Source organism: Nestor notabilis, unplaced genomic scaffold (assembly GCF_000696875.1).
Source record: "Nestor notabilis isolate BGI_N333 unplaced genomic scaffold, ASM69687v1 scaffold23564, whole genome shotgun sequence".
NCBI classification, from domain to species: domain Eukaryota; kingdom Metazoa; phylum Chordata; class Aves; order Psittaciformes; family Psittacidae; genus Nestor; species Nestor notabilis.
The window spans coordinates 1-24591 of NW_009927229.1; the positions used below are offsets into that span (position 1 = coordinate 1).

General features: G+C 41.3%; 1 protein-coding gene across 1 annotated transcript; it reads left to right on the plus strand.

Annotated features, from left to right (window-relative positions):
• Positions 1 to 11479: 11479 nt before the first annotated feature.
• Positions 11480 to 22220, plus strand: RCAN2 (regulator of calcineurin 2; the record flags this gene model as incomplete). The annotated part of the gene is made up of 3 exons (XM_010013977.1): positions 11480 to 11653; positions 14360 to 14531; positions 22060 to 22220. Coding segments are annotated over 3 exons (507 nt in total), but the record flags the coding sequence as incomplete, so codon positions are not given.
• Between the last annotated feature and the right edge of the window lie 2371 nt (positions 22221 to 24591).

Genomic DNA, 24591 nt, shown 5'->3' on the forward strand with positions numbered 1-24591 from the left:
ACCTGTAGTTATCCTCTTTTTTTTAAATATATATATATATATGTATATATAAAATATATACACTTACTGGTGTCTTTCTATTTTTGATAGCACAGCTCCTGTTGTGAGGAAAGTCTATATCCTTTATGATAATAAAAAAAAGATTTTTTTTTTCCTCTTCAAATAAATGCATCAAGCTCAAATGTTTTCTTGTAAAGAATTAATGAAGGAAGGACTACAAAGAGCAAAACAGTATGAAAAGAAAATATACATAAAGAGCTGATGATGAAGGTGGGTTTTCACTGGCAAGCTGCAGAATGAGGCTTTCATGAATCATAAAAGCCTTTTCTGGAAATAACTTTGCTTAAGATATTGCAGCAATTCAACACTTCTTTTCTGGATCTCTCAGTTTAGAAAAGGTGTCATAGTTTCTGAACTATGTTTTAAGGTTGTTTATTTCACCTTATTTTCCTTTTCCTTTATGTTTCTTTTTTCCCACTTAGACCACTTCTCTATTTTAAACTGAAATTAGAACTAGAACAAGTTAATGTCTATTAAGAAAACTATATTGATCTCTGTTGTTTAGTGGGATGTGAAGGGCTTTGCTGTATTAACCAAGGGCAAAATGCAGAAAGCTGTGCTGTGGTATAAGCATCTCTTGTGTGACACTGCACCCTCAAATCCTTACGCAGCCATCAGTGTAAAATTTGAGTTGTATGTGTCATCCATTCAGTTCTTGTGTGTTGCAGTGTGACCAGTGTGCTCCTATTCCATCACCTACGCTGAGCTGGATGTAGTTTATGTAGGTTTGCAACAGACTCCATTCAGTTGCTCAATTGGAGATCACGTATCACTGACCTTGATGTATCCTTGTACAGAGAGACTCCAGTCTTAAAGGCTGTAGCTTCTACGAGCTGTTCAAATGTAGACAGACGACAGACCTGCTTGAGTAATTCGCAAATGAAGTGTAAGACAGCGAATGACAGATGGTCGAGACAGACTGGCAAGAATAAGAAACAGTCAAATAGTACAACCAAAGCGTTAGACAGTGGTCACAGTACAGCAGATTCTGCCCACTAACTGTGGGCTGCAATAGCAGGGAGAAAGGCAAGAGAGAATAGCTCTTTGTTTAATGTTTTAGGGCAGAGGTGCTGTTCTAAAATGAGTGGTTTAGAATTGCTTAAGGAATGACCATCAAAGGTATTAGCAAGAGCAGTTTTAATATGATTTATAAAGGCACGACTTAGCAGAATTTGATAGCAAGGTTCACTCTGTTACTTAGGTATGAAGCATACAAAGGAAAATTGAAGTAAAATCCAGCTAAAGACGATTGATACAGAGACCAAAAGCACCAAGGGTAAGGGGAACCCTTCCTCCTCTCAGGCTCAGTCAATAGTTTGTGTCTAAATGTATAAAGGAAAATCAAGGTAGAATCAATCTAAAAAGATTTGTATAGAGATCAAAGGTGAAAAGGGTAAAACAGACTCTCCCATTGAGTCACAAGGTTCAGATTGGATGCCCTAGCTTGCTAAACTCCTGATGGAGCCTAGGTGTGGCTGAATCCAGTCTTAGTCTCAGACTGGGACAATGGTTTATGTCTAATGGAAGAAATACAGGGAATGAGGAATTCCTCCCACTGAGTTGCAAGGTTCAGAATAGACCCCCTTGTTTTCTGAACTCCTGACAGACCCTAGGTGAGGCTAGAACTAGTCTTGGTCTCAAGCTTGGTCAATGGTACTCATCTAAAGGGTTACAAGTGTCATTTAGCAGCAGCACCTTGAGTGAAAACTGACTTCTACATTTTTGTCTCCAGGTAGGCTGTTATCCTTTGTATTTGAAGCTACATCTCAGCAGTGATTTTTGTACTCAACTTCTGAGAATGTGTCTTGGTGGGTTCCTAGTTTTCCCTCATGCCTTATTTTGTTGGTTAAGTAACATTTCTGGAGGAGCATGAGATTAGATTCTGTTCTGCTCTCTGACTTGTTTTTATTTTGATAGTCACTTTCAAAATTGGCATTGTCTTTTCTAAATCTAAGCAAGTTTGTTTCTAGTCATGTTAGTGCAGTCTGCAGTTGTTGAGGGAGAGGGAAGGGAAAAGCATTCCCTGTGACTGTGATGAGAAACAGCTGAAACGCTATAAATGTTGATCACTGTAGGCGAAATAGTACATCAGGAATGGGCAAAGCAAGCATTTTATTTGTTTAAACTGTCCCATGGCTTTTTCTTGCTGATTTTTCTAATTTAACTGGGTTGAGACAGAAACAGGGAATGAATAGTGTGTATTTATGGCTGGCTTACAACATTACAGCTCCAAGAGTATAAATAAAACAAAGTTTCTCAGCTCAGTGTTCTCTTTACTGTATTCCATTCTTGCATTTAGCATTCCATTCAGCGAGGTCCCAATTCTGCGTCACTGGCAGCAACAGAGGTGTCCCCTGACACTTCAACAGGCTCAATAAACAGATTTTTAAGAGGTTGAGCTTTCTAGATGCTCTGACTGAGGTTTTGTATGTTTATAGAAGTAAAACACTTCCGAATGAGTTACAGGAACACTGGTTCTGCTCTCATGGTTGCCTGTAAGTGGGCACTGTGACTATGAGCGAGTCTGTCCTCTCCTCAGTGTCGCCATGCATAGGAGGAGAATGGTATACCTCAGGAGGGTTAAGGACATGTAACTTAAGTTGTCAAAGATCAGTGAAAAGTAGTGTAATAAGAAGATGGATTTTTATGTGGCTTTTATTACAGTCCCTAAGTGTATAGTTAGTATGAATATTTTTCACACAGCTAATGTATAACTTTAATCCTTGTTCCCTGCACAAGTTTGACTACCAGTCCCTTATTTATTCTTGTCCCTAGCATTTCAGTTTGGTTGGGTTTTTTTGGCTTCTTCAGGAGTGCCAGCTGACTATTCTCATAAGAGATACTGGCATGCATCTACATTAGCTTTTTCAGTCTGAGCTGGGGATTCTCATGAGGCAACTTTCCTGTTGATCTCCATAAACTGTGCTTTTTGTCCACATCACAGAGCAGATCATGAACCGGATATCTTTCAGATGAAATTAATATGGAAGATGCACTCCAGTAATGTGCTTAATATGTTCCAACTGCTAATGGGCATTCAGTCCATGGCACCTGATCAGAGAGTCCTCAACACCAACTGTTCCGCTGTAGAGATCTGCTCCTCGGAGCACCCTTATTGACTGAAACATAGCAGATACTGGTAAAAACGAATTGAGGTTGTTTTTCTTCCTTAGTTTTGTTGCCAAATTACGATAATAGGAACTTTAGGAATTATTGGAACAGGCTAAACATATACACAGTAATTTGTTCCCTGTGCTACCTATTAATTGATGGGCTTAAATGTTTGCCGCAACAAGACAAAATCGATACTATGGGCATTCTTAAATCCAATGCAGATGAGCTCCTTGGAGCTCACTAAATACATTATCTACACAGTTACTGTGTGAATTCTTAAACATAAAAAGGCTTTTTTTTTTTTTTCCCCAAGACAGTCTGAGTATTTTCCTCATGTCTTCATTATGAGCATTATTTTTATCATTCTTAAGCCAAAATGTAAGGCTGCTATTTGGAAAACAGAAATTGCTTTAAATCCTTCACAGACCTTTGTTCTTGCTTTTTTTTACACTGCCGAATATGATGCAAAAGAGAAGAAAACAAGGAAGTATCTAGTGATGTTGCACAAAATGCTAGCCTGCACAGGAAGCAAAAGTAGCTTCTCTGAGAACAAAGAATGATGTCTCTATAGAACACTCCCTAGCACTGGGGGCGAAACTAATAGATCTAGTCATATAATGTGCATTTGGCCAGCTGGTTTGAAAGAGCACTTCCAACGTTTCAGTGAGCTAATGCGGCATCTGGAACTGGAGTACTTCAAATATGGAATGCTCAGAAAAGCTGTTTCTGGTGATACAGTAAAATAGCAGTGCTCCTATAAAGAAGAAATGTAAAGTGTGGATTTTTCTTTTAGCTCAGTCGTTGGGTGTGAAATTGAATTGAGAAGTCTCCAAACTATATTAAATCACCCCCTTGGCATTGCCACAGGAACAATTTATTTCATCTTGAAGGAGCCTTTGGTTTCCAGATCAGTGGAGCTAAGCAGGAGGAATGTGCGTCACATTGAGGTAAACAGAGATGTGAGCTGGTTAAAAACAGAAAAGGCAACGCAGCAAAATTCTGTGCCCCTGACATTTGTCAGCCTCTTCTGAAATGTGAATGCCGTTTCCATTAAGCTTTGGGGCAGATATTATCTCTGTACCTTTTGTTGTGCTGGTGAGTTGGAAGCTAACAGGAATTTATTTAGTTCAGCTGACTTTTCAAGAGGCAGATCTGTCTTGTTTTGTTCACCAGAAGGTTTGCAGTGCTACTGCAGTGCTATCATGGCTTGGTGGACTTGCCCTTGTGCAGGAGGACTGGTAGTGAGGGATGGCTCTTACCGCCTTAGTCCTGGTGTGAGGTAAAACTATCGAGCTTCTTCCTGTTTCCTATCTAGTTTTGTCATCACAAGTTTTTGTGAGATGATGAATTACAAATGTCTATACCACACTGTGTAATGTCTGTTATACTTTCTCAAAGTGTCTCTGGAACAAGACACCGTATCTGTAAGCAGTAAGCATTGTGTCAAATATTTCTGCTGTCAGAATGATTTTGGCACAAAATGATGGTGCAAAACCCTGGTTGCAGCTTTCAGGATCTAAAAGTTTTGTGCAAATGCCTCCAAATCAGCCCATATAACATAACAACATGTGTGAGCCACAGGGCAGGGCTGTGTGCAGGCACATTTTGTGGTCACTGTGTTTCTGTGTAGGGTTAGTTCACTGCAAAGAGCAGAGCAACAAGGTCACTTAGCATCACCTCTGGAATACAACATGTGTATTCTTTAAATAGTAAAACTAAAAGGACCCCCATTAACATTAACAGGATTGCAGTGGTGCAAGCAAATTGGTCTTGATATAACCAAAGGCAGCAAGATTTAATGTATTATTTAATCTGTTCCTCTCAAAGTTCAACCTCAAAATTTATTTTGGCTTATACTGTTTTATTTAATCTTTGGCTCATAATTTACCTGACCCTTCACCCCTTAAAACTAACAGAAAGCCAAGCACAGAACAACAAACTGCATGAACTGGGGTAGCAAATCTGGGTTTATTTGTTTGTGTGCTGAGACTGTTGTGCAATTTTGGAAGTGCTATGCATAATATAAATAAATAAACCCAAGCTCTATTCACCCCTATCTCAATGCTCTAATCCAGTTTCAGGAAGAGATGAGCAGAACTTTGCACTAAGTACCAAGGTGAGAAACACTTTTTCCCCCCCCCCTTTCAAAATTTCTCACATGTAGATATGTTACTATCTTAGAATGTACCCTGATGAATGATAGGTGGAAGGACACAGTTTTCTATTGCTTTTTTTGTTGCTGTTTCCACCTATGGGATTGTATGAGACATCCCCTTTGATAACAGAAGAAACTTCCTTCAAACCAGCATTCAGATAGTAGTATTCAGTCGGAATAGTTTCTTCAAAGAATGTCCTGTCCCACTGGTAAGGAGGGAGTAGGAAGATCTCACACTCTTGGCTACAGCTACCTTCAGTGAAAGGTAAAGTAAAAAGCTAGGACCTGGAGACCTGTGTCTTAATATCCCTGGATGATAAACTTGTAATTTATTCTCCTGCTGTTTCATAAAGGCAAAAGGACAAGACCATGGGAGCTCTTTATTGATCATCTATTCTATGATTCTATGATCATCATAATCTGTTCAAAATATTTCCTCCCTTTTCAGCACTCCTGGAATGTTACTGCAAATCAATAGTGCTTTTCCATATGTGCTTCCAAAGTTTCCTATTTTACCTTTTTAGAAGCAGGGAATTTGAGCTAGTTGTTCCTGGTCCTAGCAGGGGGATTGGACTAGATGACCTTTGAAGGTCCCTTCCAACCCAAGCTATTCTGTGATCGTTGATTAGGCTGTTGTTTACACTGGCTACTTGCAGGATGTCCTGCCATTTAGGATATTTTCACATGTCAGTTATATCAAGCTGCTTACTTGGTTTCTATGGCTCATGAAAGAATTGTTAAAAGCCCTTTAGGTGAACCCAGTTCTTTAAAGTTCTGATTAGACAAATCAGAGCCCCTTTTTCTTTTTTTGTTTAATTTTTTATTTCAGAACTACAGAGGTGCATACTGCTGTCCTGTAATCTTTCCTTCCTATCCCTTTCATGAAAGTAATTAGCCTTTTTGCTACTCCTGGGCCAATGGCTTTTTGAAATTTTATGGGTCTAATGCTAAATAACCTCAGTTGGAGCCTGAATGTTTTAATGGAAGTCTTTGTTTCATACCGGTGCTGTTGGTTATTTTAATTCAGATAATCCACTTCCCTACGCTTCATCTACTGCTTTCCTTATACTCAGATGTAGCAGGAAACACATCATACCTTATTTATTGTTTCCCAAGGCAAGATCACTTACTTTTACTTCCCGTGATATGCTCAGCACTTCTCTGATCATCCTTGCAGTCTTCTTCCATTGCTTTTCCATCTTGCCTCTATCTTCCTTAATCCTGGATGAGAAAAGCCATACGCAATACCCAGACTAGGTCATTACAATACCCTTCAGGTAGCATGGACAAATCCCAATCCTGAAATTACTTCCAGCTGATGTTTTCTAGATTTCTGTATTTATTTTTTTATTTTGGTGTGCACTGCTTTAGTGACTCCTTTATCCCCTCTAGAATGAACTGGAACGTCTGTCCTCTTTACTGACCTGTTGGTGGAATGTTTTTGTTACTAGACTTGCATGGCCTCCATACGTTCTATCAAGCTCCGTCTTTCTTGTGCTGCATGAGGGATCTACACTATTTCATCAGCATGGCTGTGTGGAAACAGAAAACATTCCACTCTGAAATATGAGTTTATTTCTTAAAGATTAATTCATATACGGTACAGAGCTAATTACAGAAAAAACATATTTCATGGTCTAGGGCAATGTGTCCCTGCTCATGGCAGGGGGGGTGGAACTAGATGATCTTAAGGTCCTTTCCAACCCTAACTATTCTATGATTCTATAACTGTAAATTATGACACAGTTTCCCTGCTGTATACATTTAGTTCCTTGGATTATCTTTCATATAAATGAACAGAAAAAACGAAAATGGGAAAAATGATTGCTGTATTTGCTTGCAAAACTCTAGGAAAGTTTTAAATCACAGCCATCTCCTAAATCAAATGTGTAACAAGGGTGATAATGAGTGTAAACACACTGAATAATAAAATGTAATTTGTGTTCTGAGTTATAGGGCTCTAATCCAAAGCTCACTGATGTCTGTGGAAAGACTTCCATTGAATTGAATTAGGCCTTGGCTTTTGTCCTGAATGAACACAATACCAGTGGAGCTATTCATGAAAGAAATGTTTGGAAATAAATCACAGGAACTTGCTGTGTCAGAACCCAATTCACTTGCTAATTCAGGCAGTCATGTTTTACAATGCTTTTTGCGGTGATACTTTGTCATAGTCCCTCACATCAACTAACCAAATTCAATCTTTAGAAAAATCATTTGCCACTGCTGCTGCAATTGGGAGTTTGTTTCTGGATCGTTACTCTGATGTTTGAAACCTTCTTTAACCTCTGGGCTACACCTGTGTATGCCAGTTGTTTCCACTTGATTTATGCCGACATAGTCTCCTAGTCTACTCTATACAGTTTACTTTGTCTTTATTCTGTACAGTTCCGGTAAACTACTGACGATCGTCCCATCTCCTCTCAGGCTTTGCTTTGTTTTGCTAAATAAGCCGAACATTTTAATTTCTTTTCCAGTAAGTCTTTAACTCTCTGTAGCCTTTATCTGAATCTGTTCCTGTCTGGTTTAATCTATCTGGGATACAGGCAACAAAACCTGCATTTTTAATACCATGTAATAGTGCTCTATACAATGTTGTTAATAGCTTCCTTGCTTTACTGGAAATATTTTTCCAGATACATTCAGTACTTTGTTTGCCTCCTTATGGCTGCATTTCACTGATGACTTTTACCATGTGACTGACGATCTTGGATCCCAGGTGACCTCCCATTTAGTAGTTCCAATAGTTTTTAGTCCAGTAGTGCATAGCTTTGCCCTTGTACTCTGAGGCTTTTAGCTCATGTCTATTACACCAGAGCTCATTTCTTCCTTGGATGGTGCTCTGTTTGTCCTTTGCCTTGGCTGTCATAAATGATAAAAATCAAGCTTGAGTAACCAGCAGCCTTAATTAGTGTGTGCCTACTTCATGCTAATTTTGTTCATGAAAAAATAAAAGAACTTTAGAAACTGCTAGAGGTGGTGAATGACGGGTGATGCGACCTGACGTAAGGTGACGGGGAAGAATTGGGGAAAGGTGCCCAGTGTTGGGCAAAATGATGAGAGGGCTCAGAGCCCACGAGGGAGAAGAAAGAACTTCTGCAGAATTGGTCAACTGAAAGTTACTCACATTTACCAGAGCAAATCAGGTCTCACAGAGACATACTTGGGATGGATGAAGACAGTCCAAAATCCTGGAAGTAAATGCCTAACTTGTGACTTTCTGCATTTTAACTTTTTAAGAGTAGCAACACTGCTGCTTAACTTTGGACATTCCTTAATTTATTTTTTTTCCGAAGAGTTTTCAAAGTATTCTGAAAGTTCAAAGGCACATTTTCTAGAAGTATTTAAAGAATACTGAATCCTAAAAGTCCTGAATTGAGAGGATTATGAGTCTTGAATAATTTATCCACAAAACTTGAAAGGGAGAGAATTTTCTTATGTCTTTAAAATGCATATGATATATTTCCTTATAGATTGGAATTAGTCCGAAAGACTTTTATCCAGATAAGTATATTCAGCAGATATTAGAAGTCACAGGCAATAGCAATTAAGGCATAAGGCATTTCCTGGGAATTAATAGCAAGCTGGGAGGAGTTGGGATGGCTCAAAATGCAGCTGAGGGCCGTTAATTGCAGTTGATGATTAATGACCTCTGATAAGGTCATTATTATTATCAGCTGAAAATGGAGAAAAATTCAGATGTATGAATCTTTGTAATGGGAGATGCAGCTTCAACCAGTGCAGTAGATGTGTCCCCACTGTGGATAGACTGCCCGGTATTAGTATCAAATCGAGGGCTTGATTTCCCTCCTCCCCACGGCACTTTTAGAAGCATTAATCAAAGCTGAATCTCTAAATCTGCACTAGTATCAAATTGAAAGGTAAGCAGAATAAAGTCCATAGCATTTTAATGTTCTCCCAGTATTACATTTGGTGTCCAGTGCTTAATCAGCTTTATTTAGAGATACTCCCATCTATCCCTTTCGGTGTCTAATGAGAGTGCATCTCGATATTGTCCAGATATGTGCCCAAAACATTCCTTGTGCTCACTGTTCTTGGGCCCAAGTTTGAAATCATGTCTTCCCTTCTTCCCAAGATCTGCATTCTGGGGTGTTGCAAAGGGGGCAGGCACAAATGACGAGAAAATATCACTGTGCCAATACAGGGAGAATCTGTTTCCTAATAAATAGTAAGTCATAATAAGTAATTACTTCCCAGTGGCCAGACAAGTAAGTCTGTGCATGGTTTCTTCCATGGTTGGTGACATATTTTTTTTTACATGATGAATGATTTTCTTGTTGACTTATGGGGAAACTGAGAGCTTCTGCAGGGGACTAGGAAAAGTTCACTTTGCTGCTTATTCTTAGTGACTGTGACTTCTGTTAAAATACCTCGAATATCTATCAACTCCACGATATTTGTGGGATTACTGCATGTCTTTATTCCCCTTCCACCAACAACTGAGCTCTCTTCTCTCTTTTTTCCCCCTTTTTTTGTTTATTCCTCTGAAGTATGTCCTGTGGTGAGAGGAAGGGGTGAGTGAGGTCAGGTGAAATGAAGTGAAAATCATGAAAACTTAATAGACCACAGGGAGGTTCCTTTGAAAGGAAGAAGTTCTTCCCTGTGAGGGTGCTGAGGCGCTGGCACAGGGTGCCCAGAGACGCTGTGGCTGCCCCATCCCTGGCAGAGTTCAAGGCCAGGTTGGACACAGGGGCTTGGAGCAATCTGGTCTAGTGGAACGTGTCCCTTTCCCATGCCAGGGGCTTGGAACTAGATGAGCTTTAAGGTTCCTTCCAATCCAATCTATTCTGTGATGATTCTTGCTTTTTAAGATCAACAGATGAGAACTGAAGTATTGATGAGATTACATAAATTGCATTTTCTATTTCATCTTATGCAGCCTTAGCAACTTATCCACTCTAAGGGAAAATAAACTGTTTTCCTGGATGAGAAGAAAATAAGTTATATTTTAAAGCTTACTTGCAGATGTATCAAATAAAACACCGGGTTGTTGTAGTTTTACAGACACCTGACATAATAGCACTCAGTGTGTGAAATGGTGTGGCAAATCCTCTCAAACACATCTTTTTTCAGCATAAAGAACTCCTAAAAGAAAGGGCTTTGCTCAGGCTGATTCTCCATCTTTGAAGACTTCAAGTCTTGGTTACAGTAGTTACAATGCTAGAACTTTATGTGAGTCTCACTGGATGGCAGTTGAAAATCTGAGTAAACATGAAAGCTAGACTAAATGATAACTGCTCCCTTTCAGTCTTAACACTTTATGAATCTATGTTTGTGAGTAAAAAGACCTGTGCAACTGTGTCAGAACTGATGTAAAGACTTTGGTTTTATCTGATGGTTTGGAACTAGTCCTTTGTGTGTGCATATTTAGAGAAATTGCAGAGAGAGTCTGATCCTCCAAGGCTGCTCATGAACCTTGAATTTCTGTGGACCTCTAGATCCATAGATGTGGAACACCTCAGACCTTTCCTTTACAGTATCAAAATATCCATGTTTTTGTCATCTGCTTTTGAAAGTGGTTCAAAACCACTAAACACTACAGCTAAGCATTCTGAAGCCTGCATTTGTCTTTGAGTCAGGTCACTGTTTTCAGATCGCTTAATTCCATGCTGCTACAGGAACTCTCAAGAAATGAGTGTGCCTGCACTAAGTATTTAAATGACAGAAACATCAAAAGAACATAACATGCAATACAAAATGACCCTGCTGTGTTGATGTGAATGTTACAGTGAGCCTGACTTTGTCTGCTGACTCCATTGTAATTCAGCACAATGTTTGCTTTTGTACAGATGAGGCCACAGTTGTCTTGTATTTTCAGTCATGCACCCTTTTCAGCTTCATTTAATAAGTCACTGTCTCCGTTTTGCTCAAGTTTTATGAGTTTAATAGCTTCTGGGTTCTCAATTTGAAGAATCCTTCCCCCAAACATTTTGTAGAGCGCTTCCAGACCAGTGCTTTCCTTAGTTACTTTTCACAGAGCCTTCGTTATTCTATGGACACTCACCCCCAAAGGCCACAGGCTGAAACCTCCTGGTTAAATAATTGTCAAGTTTCAAATGATCTTTCGACACAGACTGATGTGAAGGAGCACAAAGTAAATCTTCAGCATTCTTTCTTTTCCCTTTGCAGGAGAAATTTGAAGGCTTGTTCCGTGCCTACGATGACTGCGTGACATTCCAGCTGTTCAAAAGCTTCAGGCGTGTGCGGATAAACTTTAGCAGTCCCAAATCAGCTGCTCGTGCCAGAATAGAGCTGCATGAAACACAGTTCAGAGGGAAGAAGTTAAAGTTGTATTTTGCACAGGTAATGAAATCTGGTGTCTACTTCTATGTTAGTGCTTTTATAGAAATACTGAGCAGTAACACTTGTATAAAAGTAATAAAGGTTTCTCCCATGCCCAATCTCTCTGCTAAAAGATTTCTCAAATGTCATTATGTTGCCTGAGCTGCATCTGACCAGTGTGTCTGCACTAAATTTAAAGGACCGCTCAGGACCCAAGTTGCTTATTCAACACACAGACGTTACACGGCTTAGAACTGATTTACAATGCTGGGTAATTTCTGTGGGTAGCTCTCTACACCATAAAAGAGTGGTAATGTAAAGTGTCATAAGTTCATAAAAAAAGTAGGACCGAATTACTTACTTGACTGCATCCCTGAGCCATAGTCAGGCTTCCTCCTCCCCTCCTTTTTTTTATTCTTACTGAATACATGTGTGAATTTTCTAGAAGGAATATATCAAGTATAAGGAAAAGGAAAAAAGTACAGGAAAACACACACCCCCAGCCTGGGGTCATAGGTGATTAAATTCATCTGTTGGAAGGGTCAGTTGAGGATTTGATTCTCCTTGGCCAAGGGATAGAGAATCCAGATCTCCCACAGCCTGGGTGAGTAGTAGGCCTCATCCAGGATACAGAAAGGTGAGTGAGGTTGAGAACCCAACCACCACCTCTTCTGAATGTATTTTAATAAATTGCTGTGGCCACTGTGGCTTATGGGGTACTCACTAGTGCTTATAAGCAGTGTAAGTGCGCTTTGAGCTGCTGGATTGGTTCTTCAGAGCTCTGGGGTTAAGAGCAGGCTCATCAGAAGGTATTGGTCAAGCCTAAGAGGCAGTTAAATTTTGAGCTTCTGCAGCCTGGTCAGAATAAGAGCTGATTTAAGCCTAGGCAGAAGCAGGACTTGAGGAGGATGGAAAGCTACATTTGTGAAAGAAACAAAACAATATGTTTAACGGGTTAGATGAGTTCAGAAGATTTTACAGTTGGCTTTAGGTATTGAAAATCTGCCTCAGTCCCATTTTAGATGCCTTAATCTCTAGATCTGGCTCTTACTTTTTTCTGAAAGGTTTCAAAACCTGCTATTACACAGATCTGAGAATCATTTCACTGTAACTGCACAATCAAGAGGTTAATTGAAAACTTGGGTAACACAAGAAAAAGAAAAATGTGCATAATAGTGATTAGTCTCCATATCTAAGCTGGTTTCCCACAGAGCCATTTAGGTATCTGCACTATGCTCTCCAGTGTATGCAGTCTTAAAAGAGCTTGTTAGTTGTGTCCAAGGAATGAGTATGTGGAAGCAACACAGTGTTTGGATCTGTGTGTCTTTACATGGGCTTGGGCCAGACTGAATAAACACTTCGAGAACTAGAATTTCTGGGGAACATGGAGTTGAGAGAACCAAACTGGCTCTTTGCAAACCCCATTCTAGTATGGCAGGCTGCTGTCTCAGGCTTGCTGCCATGCAAATGCAGGTTATTGCTTTTGGGCTCAGGGTGGTTGTAAACTTGCTCAGGTATGTGGAACCTTCTTTAATATACCAGCAAAAAGCAGTAATTAAACTAGATAATTTAAGATGGAAGTGAAATGAGAACAACTAGTTGTAAATGACTAAGAAACATGATAGATTCCTTTATCACTTCATCTAAAGAAATCAGATCCTCAGAAGCCTTTCTGAAGTTACTTATAAGGCCTTGGTGCAGGAGCTACTGGTTTCTTGTCTAATGTCTGCTTTTATTTAGGAATTTAGACCAGTACATCACACCAGTATCTTTTCAGCCTCAAAAATCTCTGAACTAGCAGCTGTGGATACCAAAGCTTTGCGTTTATCCTCACGGAACATATACAATAGGTACAAACAGTGTAGCTTTGTTCATGTAACAGCCCCCCACAGTGCATTTACTGTAGAGGAGCCATCTGTAGCATTGAAATGAAACTCATCTCCAGACCTTCTCTGTTGAGACTGACGCTGAAGCCCTGCCTGGGTGGCATTTGGTATTAGAAGTGTATGATTGGAGTAATCATTCCATTAACCCATCCTGTGTGGATGAAAAGCTGGACATGAGCTGGCAATGTGCACTCAGAGCCCGGAAAGCCAACTCTACCCTGGGCTGCATCACAAGAAGCATGACCAGCATCTTGAGGGAGGGGATTCTCCCCCTTTATTCTGCTTTTGTGAGACCCCCTCTGCAGTCTTGCACCCAGCTCTGAGGCCCCTGACACAAAAGGGATGTGGACCTGCTTGTGTGAGTCCAGAGGAGGCCACAAAGATGCTCCGAGGGCTGGAGCACCTCTGTTCTGGAGACAGGCTGAGAGAGCTGGGCTTGTTCAGCCTGGAGAAGTCTCTGGGGAGACTTTAGAGCAGCTTCCAGTGACTAAAGGGGGATCTGCAAGAGACTTGGAGAGGGGCTTTTTACAAGGGCATGTTAGGGATAGGACAAGGGGTAAATGGCTTTAAGCTGACAGAGGGAAGATAGAGACTAGATGTGAGGAAGAAATTGTTTACAATGGGGGTGGTGAAATACTGGCATAGGTGATGTGGAGAGGTGGTACATTCCCATCGCTGGAAATAGTCAAGGTCATGTTGGACAGGGCTCTGAGCAACCTGGTCTAGTGGAAAATGTCCCTGCAGGGTGGGTTGGACAAGATGACCTTTAAAGGTCTTTTCCAACCCAAGCTATTCTATGATTTTATTCAACACTAAACAATGTATTTGTTATTCTTTAAAGATTCAGACCTCTGAGACAGATGGAGACAAGCTTCATTTGGCACCACCACAGCCTGCAAAACAGTTTCTCATCTCGCCTCCAGCCTCCCCACCTGTAGGGTGGCAACCAATAGATGATGCAACACCTGTCATCAACTACGACCTCCTTTATGCAGTTTCTAAGCTAGGACCAGGTAAGCATGTGATTCTTGTGTGAAAATGTGTCAGAAAAAGCAGATGAGAAATAGCAGCATAAATAATAACTGTAAGGAAGTTGGCATAAAGCCTGTAAGTGGCATTAAAGCTTTGGATTTAAGTTGATGCATGTCAACTGGTTCTTTGCTTAAGAATGAATTTTACCATATGTATGTACAGAATTCTATCTGCAGCTCGTGAGTGCTGTCTGATCGAATAGCAGATCAAAGCCTGCTTGCACAATTTATTGTGCTTGGGTTTGTGCTTAGATGAGACAACTGATGGTTTAGGTGGGGAATGGACAAATGTCTGACTGTGAACTTGAGGAGATTTTGCTTTAAATCACATCTGCTCAGTACTGCATTCAGGGTGTAGAATGCCTCATGTAATGTTTAGGCACCACTGCATCTCCACTGGAGTGGAGAATCTCTCACCGTAACAAGTGTGCCAAGAGAGAACTGCCACTCCCCAGTCCTGGCAGGGTTGCTCTCCTAGGACTGCCCATTTTCTGTTGTAAACTGTGTTCAGGAGGAATGGTTGGTAAGTTGTAACCTCTGTGAGCAGAAGATAGATGTCAGTGGGTAATGCTGATAGGGTTTCTTCTGTCTTCCCGTCCTCAGCTAATGCCAGGAACTGAAGCTAGCTGGCATTTTCAGAACAATGCTTTCCCTTGGAAAATGCTCATCTGATAAAACCAAAACTTTTCATAGGAGAGGATTACTTTTGATTTGATTAAGTCATCTTTACAAATAGTTTTCCTTCAAAGCTGTTAAAGCACCCGCTTTTAAAATTTTCATAATGGAAAAGGTTCCAGTTTCAGGTTTAAGCAGTATCATTTAGAAATTGGTGTAATTTACATTCATAAACCACAGGGAAAAATAGGTTATTAAATTACTTTCATACTGAAATAAAACACTTCAGATGCAATCTAATAACAATTGGGGGGTGGCTGAGCTAATGAAAATTTATCAGTTTAGTTTTTAAATTCTAGTGGGATGAGGGAATTGTTTTCTCCCCAGTTGAACCAAAGCTGCTGCTTGCTTGTTGTGAGAGCAGCTTCCAACTGCAAACATCTTATCACTGGGGCCTTTGTGCGGCTGTACCAGAGTAACCCAGAGCTGAAGTGCAGGATTACCTCACATCTTTTTCACATGGGATCTCTCACAGGGCGAAAATACATATCAGGAGAACATCAGAGATTCCTGTGGTTTATTCTGTGAGCAGGAAAGCTCTTTGAAAAAGTCTGTCAGGCGTAACACTTCATACTATATTGCATATTATTATTTCCAGAATTGATATGTTGCATCTAAACTAGCGCTGAATAAAAGAAAAACAAAAACCTCCTTTTTGTATTTTTTTTTTTTCCTTTGATGCAGCAGTGTTATAAATGGAAACACGTAAACGAATTCCCAAGCTGGCTGGGTAATAAATCAATTCCTGTTCTGGAGCAGTGGAATGTGAAATATCACTCATTGTCCCACACTCTGGGACAGCTTTGCGTGAAGGTCATATTCACCCGTAGTTAAGGAGCCTGCAGGGAGCAATATGAAAAGTCATGGTGTGCTCTCGTCTTTCTATTTTTAGCACTTGTTAGAGGGATCAATTTTAGTTAACTGCAGTGGCGGGTTTAAAATAGTGTTGCAGTTCTCAGTTGTGCATTTACTATGTTTAGTGTTTCATTGAAAAACAAATCCCACCAAAACTCACTTCGCAGTGTGAAATCAGTAAAGCACAGTGCCGTACATCAACTGTTGGCCTCAGCTACGTTAGATCTTTCTTTTTTCGTACAAGAAACACAACTGAAACATGTAACTATAGCTTAGCAGCTATCAAAAAATGCTCACTGGCACAGTTGTTTACAGACCGAGTGCTGGAGCCTGACTTCTATGACTTTAATGTGTGACAATATCTGAGGACCACAAAAACTCATTTAAGCATGTAAATAGTGAACAGTTTCTTTGTATTTCCTCAATACAGGGTGAGTTCTACTGACCTACTTTGCTGGTCATGTAAGATACACCCCTTGGACACAGACCCATGCTACTTTCCCATTCCATGAGTACAGGTCATCTCCTCTCACAGTACGCTGCCATATTCATCTTAGCCACAAAATCAGAGACTGCAACTGTCCCTGGGCACAAAGGCTGGGACATTGGCTCTGGAGTAAGGTGAACAGGCCGGTAGCTATGTGCTGTCTTTTTCCTTGGCTACAGCAGTGGCTGGCTGGCATCTCAAAGATCTGACAGAAAAGACTTCTTTCTGCTGTGCACAACATTAAATTGAGATCAGTGAGGGTGCATTTACTTCTTGGGGAGGATCATGGCATATTTAATAAAGTTTCTGGTTGACTGATGTATATTCTCACTCTCTGCAGATGCAGAAGTTGAGCTTTAAATGAGGCATGAACAGAACGCTGTAGACCAGTCAGAGCCAGGAACTGTGTCTGTGCCTGCTTCTGACCACTCACCAGCCTATGATTTTTCCAATGTATTGCAAGTAAAGAAGCATGATATTAATCTCTCTGATGAAAAATACTTCCAGTGTCAAGAGAACTTCCAGTAGTTTGAAATACCATCAAAGATACAAAGGCATTGCAGTAACTGGGGTGGTAGTTTGGCTGTTTGCCTATCAGGCCCAGGTTCTGTCTCTGCCTGGACTGGCTTTGACTTAAGTCTTTCCTATAGGAATGCTTACAACCTACCAAGCCGTTGTCTAGTCTAGACCCTCATGTCTTTTCTATAACATTTTGTAAGTTCTTAGTTTCATCCTGCTAAGGAATACAGGAAATAATTTCATATCAGAAATGTTTGTAAGAGGGGGAATCTCCAGGTCCAGGCTATGTATAAACAGCAGAGCTGCTCCTAGCAAAGATAAAGCAGCTATGTTTGCTCTGCCATTTGTTTGTGCGGCAGTTTATGAACCATCCTCATGGCACTAAATAAGCCCCTCCTTTTCTGGAAAGCAGTCTTACCTTCTCACTATCCACTTCCCAACCTGCATATTTCTTCCCTCCTTCCCCCACTGCTTGTTTCAAACCTGTTGCCCCAATTTCTTCTGCACTGTACTGTAACACACACTATACGGTAACACAGACTATGGGTCAGGGTCCTGAGCACTCGCCTGCCCCGTGTGCTCCCCAGTGCAGTTTTGCCCTCTGTCAGTTAGCACTCATCTCCACGATTTCAGACAGTTTGAAAACCAGTGCAGGCTGGGCACCAACTCCAGTAGCCCATATAGACAAGTTTGTACCAGTTTCAAGTTTGTACCAGTCTGTCATCAGCATTCCAGTAGGCTTTGCACCTCCTAAATGCCATCAGGCTACACTCCAGGTCATGTAAAACACATTCTTCACATTATGAAAGCACCATTCCAAAGTATTACACATGATGGCTCTTGGGTCCACAGGGGTACCTCTGGGTACGCAGAGGAGACCCTGCAGCAGCCTGCATCGTTTGGCTGCTGGGTCTGCTAATGGTCAGTTGTCAGAGGAGGAGTTGGGTCAGGGCTTCATTGTTGTCTTTGAGCAATTAAGATGTGGCTGTTCCTGCCATGCTCCTGCTGGGCTCCTTGAGGAGGATGTGTAGCTCTTGCCCCTGCTCCACTCTGGGTTTGGTTCACCCTTGCACAGGGAAGGGGAAAACAGGGAAGTGCAGGACTCTGCCCAGAAAATGCCACACACAGGGATTTCAAACTGTGTCTCGCATGGCAAGTTTTCTATGCCCAGCTGTTGTCAACCTCTCCTGATTGTTCTCACTGAAATGCTAAATACTTCATGTGGCTTCCAGAGAGGATTAAAAGGGAGTGGAGGGGCAGGCGGATGGGTGATAGGTAAAATTTTCCATCTCTATCCTTCCTCTCCCCTCTGTTCTGTGGCTGCTTCTGCCCTTCTCTCCCCTTGCCAGGGGCAGGGTGCAGGAGAGCTGCTGGGTGTAGAAAGCTTTCCCTCTGCCTTCTTCTGCTGGCCAGGAGAGGAGGGTGCCCTTCCAGAAAGCAACTCCTCTATTTTGTGTATGGCAGATCCATGTAGCAGAGGTATTGCATGGGATGGGTTCTCTCTGGTATAAACATGCACCAGTACAAAGGACCACCCATTATTTGCACCACATTATTTGTAAAGCACTTGGGTGAAGGGACTGTAAGTGGAAGGTCTTTTTGTAATGGTAATGACACAGTTAGGATGGAGTGGACAGCTCTGAACCCATTAACCTTTGATCGTGAGTCAGAATCGAGGATGAGGTAGCTGCACAGTATTATTACCATTTCTTCATTATTAATTAAATATATGAAGATACTTTTTGCTGGACAGAAGTGCCTCATTAGATGGGAGATGCATTATCAATGTAAGGTCACAGTACTGATTCACAAAGGGATAGAAAACTACATACCATGATTTTTAATTCTGAAATATCCTATGCTGCTTTTGTGCTGTTCTTGTGGTCATCTTTGTTGTGCCACATGAGGCTGTAGGTTTGCTTGTGGTTAGTATGGCCACAAAAGGTAGTGCCAAGTGACACACAAGCAGCTAGGCCCATTGCTGAATGGTGAAACCTCATATTCCTGGGTTTTTTTTCTTATAAAGGAAGGAACATCAGTGCTATTTTCAGGGATTTGTTAGGAACATTTTCTGACAAACCTCTGCGGTGGAGGTGCCGCAGCTTAGTTCTTCCCTGCACTGCAATCCAAAGGCAGAGTTCAGATGTTTGAGCATAAATTGGGTGATATTTTTCTGAGTAAATTTATGTGAGTTCCCATTGTTGTCTTGGCTTATGTGACTATTTATTCAACTTATTATTAAGGGATATAGGTGGGCCAAAGACTGCTGGAGGAGAAAGACACCTCTCCCTAAGAATCCTTTGGCTTGGCCTGTAGGAGTTCACCATGCAGATGGAAGAAGCAGGAAGGGTAGGGCCTGAGAACACAAAGGAGGCCACATCAGAGACAGCTGAATGATAGAACTGGACAAATGCTTGAGTCACAATAACTATGGAAGTCAGTGAGTCTTAACTATGCTAACCTGACCTCCTACTCTTAGCTTGGGACAACCTATGGCTTGTAACTGTCTCAATAGCAGCTGTTCAACCATTGCTCCACTAGCATAACTGCTGTGGAATTAGTCCTTTTTTTATGCTGAAGGTGTTAAGAGGAAAGACAAAAACACAGAGAAAAGCAGAAGGGAAGGGGTAATCTGGCTGTACCTATGGGATTTTTATTTTGTACTTATTACCCTACTATTTTTCCCCAAACAATGGTTACCTTTAGGAACAAGATACAGCTATACAGAACTCCCTTAGTTACTGTTCCTGGGTCAGCCATAAAAACTTGTTCTGCAGTTTGAGCCACAGTTCTGCAGGCATGAATGATTGTGAGTACAGAATTGAGTCTGCAGCTTATTTATGCTCAGAAATAACTGTGTGCCTTAAACCCCTAATTTATGAGAGCATCGCATTTTGATTTGCAAAGTGACATTAATTGCTATTGCAGTTACTTGTGCCAGAGGCGTCTGAATATTTTTCCTTGTGTCTCTACTTATTTCCACTGCTCTTTTTCAGCGGAAAGAGCCCTTCTGGGAAGGATTTGAACAGTAAAAGAATGTGGCATTTGAACTGGGATTATTACCTTTTAAGAGGGCAGTGAATCTGATTTACTTCTCGGTGCTGGTGTATGAGCAAAGGGCCCGGTGCTGCGTGCGCGCAGCACTGCGGAGCTGCTCGTAGCTGACAGTGACCAATGTAGCCTTCAGTGCTGGTTGGCAGCATTGACGTCAGCCCAGAGCTGAGAAATTAGCTGAAGCCCGCAGGGAAAATAGGCAAAGAAAAACCGTATAATTTCTCAATGCAGCACAACCAAGCTATTCCTCTTTTTATATTTCAGCCTATCAGCAAGACCTGTAATGCTTTGCTCAATTTGGATTCAGAGGAAAGGTTGCCAAAAATAGAGCAGTTAAATGTCAACATTAATGGTATCACAGCAGTAAAATATTTCTCACAGCAAGATGCCTGACTTCCAGCTATTATTCACTAGTTTGCCTCTTATTTTTTAGGCAAAAATGCAGCATGTCCTCTAATCATAAGCCACCTGGTCTTATCTGGACCAGGAGTTTGTCAGCATAAACAGCACATGGGCACAGCCCCAGAACTGCATGTGCTAATGAGGGGACAAACCTGCAACCTCTTCTTCACAGGAATTACTCTGCCACGAAGTTGCTAATAAATAAAAACCCAAATTACCAACACCAGCAAACTACAAATGCTTTGGGGTAGGGATGGCCATTTCACTTCATCATACAACACCTATCACTACCACGCTCTGATGGTGATGCAGGCATTTAGGAGCTGCTGCACCACAAATTCAGGCCAGCTTAGTACATTGGGACCTCACCTTCCTCATTTCATAGTATTTTGCAGGCAATATGCAGTGGTTCTGGAGCAGCGTTATGGAAAAAAATCCAAGCTATGAGGTGTGCACGTGATCACTGTAAGCCTGTTTTAGTGTAACTTCTGGGTCTTGGAGATAAGATGATGATAAATAGGGGACAGGGCATTATCTCAAATGGTTTCTAGTTTTTAGTGCTGCAAATGGGTGTTTGTCACTTCTGAAAGCTCAAGTCATGCTGTCAGTAATGTCACCATTGGTACATTTTCCTTACAGTCTTAAATTAATTCCTTACAATTTAATAACTGATACCTACTTAGATCCTGTGTACAATCCAAAACACATTGCAGTGCCAACAGGCTGAATGCAGGACTGAAAGTCCTGTGTCTGATCTTGATCTTCCTTTGCTTGTGGACTCCTGCACGTAACTACCTAAGCCACCCTCATCTTCCTCATGGTTGTACTGGGTGTAGACTTAAATAAGAAATGTATGTAGTTATCAAATCTGATGTACTGTTTAATTGTTTCACCTGCTGGTGCACATTTATAGCCTGTAATCTCATCTGCAGAGACAAAATTTGTTACAGCCACAGCTAAAGAACTTTGCACCTCAAAATCCATCTGAAGCAGATATGTGTGTGTTTTTGTATTGCTGGAGCAATTGGACCAAGTGCTGATGTCTGTCTGGAGGTGACAAGTTGCAGAGTCTAGGGAGCTTTAAATGGGACTGGAGCCAACAACAGAAAAGAATAGCCCCAACCCAACATGTGTGACATGACTTCAAGACCAAACATGTGAGGGGTTAGGTTCCAGTTCCTGTTCTTAAGCATGAACTTCCATGTTCTCTGTCCTCTTTGTCCTTTATTTCCGCCCCCGCCCAGTGCTGTTGGCCACTGACATTGGTGCAAAATGCAATTATAGACATCAGGGTATTTTATTATGCCTTGTAGACCAATAATCATGCCCCCCCAGGGCATCAATCAGTTGTAACAGCTGATGCAGTCTAGCCATGCTTCCCCTCACCTATATTTAGGAGCAGCACAAGCTCATCTGCCGCATCCAGGTGCAGGAGTATTCTGCAGTCCAAGAGTGTCATAGTCTGTGCTGCTACTCAGACTGTTGTCTTTTGATCTATCTATTTTTCTCTGCTTCCAGGAGAGAAGTATGAGCTGCATGCAGGAACGGAGTCCACTCCCAGTGTGGTAGTGCATGTCTGCGACAGCGACATGGAAGAAGACGAGGACCCAAAGAATTCTCCAAAGCCAAAAATCATTCAAACTCGACGCCCTGGTCTGCCACCTCCTGTATCTAACTGAGCCTCTCCGGCAGAAGCAGCACTTCTCTCCTCCAGCACAGCTCTCGGTTTTTGTTTGCTTTGTTTTGTTGAAAGGCAGCCATTGCCTTTTGAGTACCAGGACACTACTCATTGAAATCCCTTCACAGTAATCAAGCCTATGTAATCAAAGGGCTAGGAAAAAAGATCTTTGTATATGTAACCATATCACACACCAACAGATAGGTTTTTCTGGAAAGGACAAAACAAGGCTGAAGAGACAAAGGAGGGTTTCAGTCTGAGGATTTTTTCACAGCTCTATTTTGCATGCTGAAACACCACTACCAGAGAGATTGTTCAGGGTAGCAATTAGGCTGATATAAGGCTTGATATTCAAACTCCCAGAATACTTGCTACTGCCCTTCATTGAGCAGCCTCTGACCCCCTCAGCTCCCCTGCAGACCTTTTCTCTTTTTCCTTTTAATTTTTTTTGTTAAGTGGGGGTATGTGTGTTGGTTTTAATCTATTAGCAGCTTGGTGGCCTTCTCACCCCCTGGAGTTTTCTGTAAGGAATACTACCTTTGCAGCATTTTTAGAAGCAGCAGTGAAACACCCTCTCCAACCAGTAGAGCTCACTGGTCCTTAATGGTGGCAGGGATGTGAGACAGAGCTCTCTGGGCTGAGGGGAGAGACAGCAGCTTGCTGGAGGGTCCGGTGCCCTTCTCTTAAAGAGGACAGAGCCAGAATATCAACAGGGATAGTAATTCTATCTTCCATAAAGGTTTGAGTGGTACTTCTCTCTGAGTTCAAGGAAGGAAGAGAAGTTAACTGATGGCTCTCTGTCACAGCTGCAAGTTCTAGTAATGATACAGGCTGAATGCTTTCCTAGCGGTGTGTTGAGTAGCCCTGAAACTATTAATAATTACTTCTACATCTCTAACATTCAGATCTGTTACCTCCCCACTTCCTGTGCTTTAAAGCCCTTTTTGAGCTGTATGCAGTTTGGGTTTGTGGAGGTGAGGAGAGGTTGGTGTTTGTTTGTTGATTTTTTTTTCTCTTTTTTTTTTTTAGGCCAAAGAAAACAGGACCATAATTACACACTTGAAATTAGACTGCATGCAACTGAATCCCCTTTTCTCACTCCCTCCTGCATGTTTCTTTCACTGGCAATGTATACTGGGTTACAACAATTGTCCTGTGTTTTCATCATGGCTGGCAGATACTGGATCCCGGGTCTGACAGACCTTCCATGATGACTATTTTTTTATGCGCACTTGTCGTTTTAAGAACATATTTTCTAGACATTTGAGCTCAGATTTTGCATATATTTAAGCATGCGCTTAATTTATGCACATGAGTAGTTCCACTGAAATTAATACTGCAGAAAACTGAGCATATGTGTAAGATACGGTGGGATTTTAAAGCTAATTTAGCTGCAGCTGTACTCCCAAAAGTGACTATAATGGCACAGTGAGGTTCCACGGTTTAAATTCTTTTACGAGTTAAAAGAAGTAAATACATCTTGGAAACTCGCTCTAGGATCTGAAAAGTCAGCTCACGTTCTGTAATCAAGATTTTTGGCCTAAAAACTAATGATCTGGTTTCTGAGAGAGGGTTCCATTCCACCTTTAATTAGCAGTGAGGCTATGGGCTTCAGCAGAGTGAAGCCCCCCTTGCTGGGGCACCCATCGGCTCCACAGTACTCCCAGGAAGAAAAGCAGGTTGCTATGTCAGTGAAGACTGGAGATGCCGTTCTCAGCATGCATGGTAAGAATGTTCTGAGACCTTCCTGAGGATTCACCATCCTCATACATTTTGTTCTCTGACCACCACAGCCCCCTAATATTAGTGTTGAGATGTAGTGCTTTCCTTAGCATATATCTACAATGTGATACTTGTTACTGCATTATGGACTTTGCTGTGCATGTGTTACACTAACAGAAGCACATTTATACAACAGAGACTGAACAAAAAAATTAGGCTTTACTATCCTCATGATATCTGTGTAAACTTGTCTTAAAGTAACTCCTTAGAGGTTTCACTTTAATTACTTTCTCAGTGATGCATTTGGAATTGGTTTAAATAAATTGGCACTCACTGCCCTGGTCTGTAACCTGGTGTTCCTCTTGAAAACACCATCAGACGCCACCTACTAGATTTCAGGAGTAACACCACTCTCTTTTGAGAACACACAATGCTAAGGTCCATGGGGTTTAGACCACTTAAAACAGATTTAAGTAAGATTTTAAAACATAAGATTTTTTGTTGAGATTTGCTGTATAGAAGAAATTACTGGCCACATCCTCAACCAATGTAAGCAGTCAGAGATCATCTCCAATCGAAGCTGATACTCTGGACTTTTTTACATGCAAGAACATTGGAAGCCAAGTCTTGTCCTTGTATCCATGTACTGG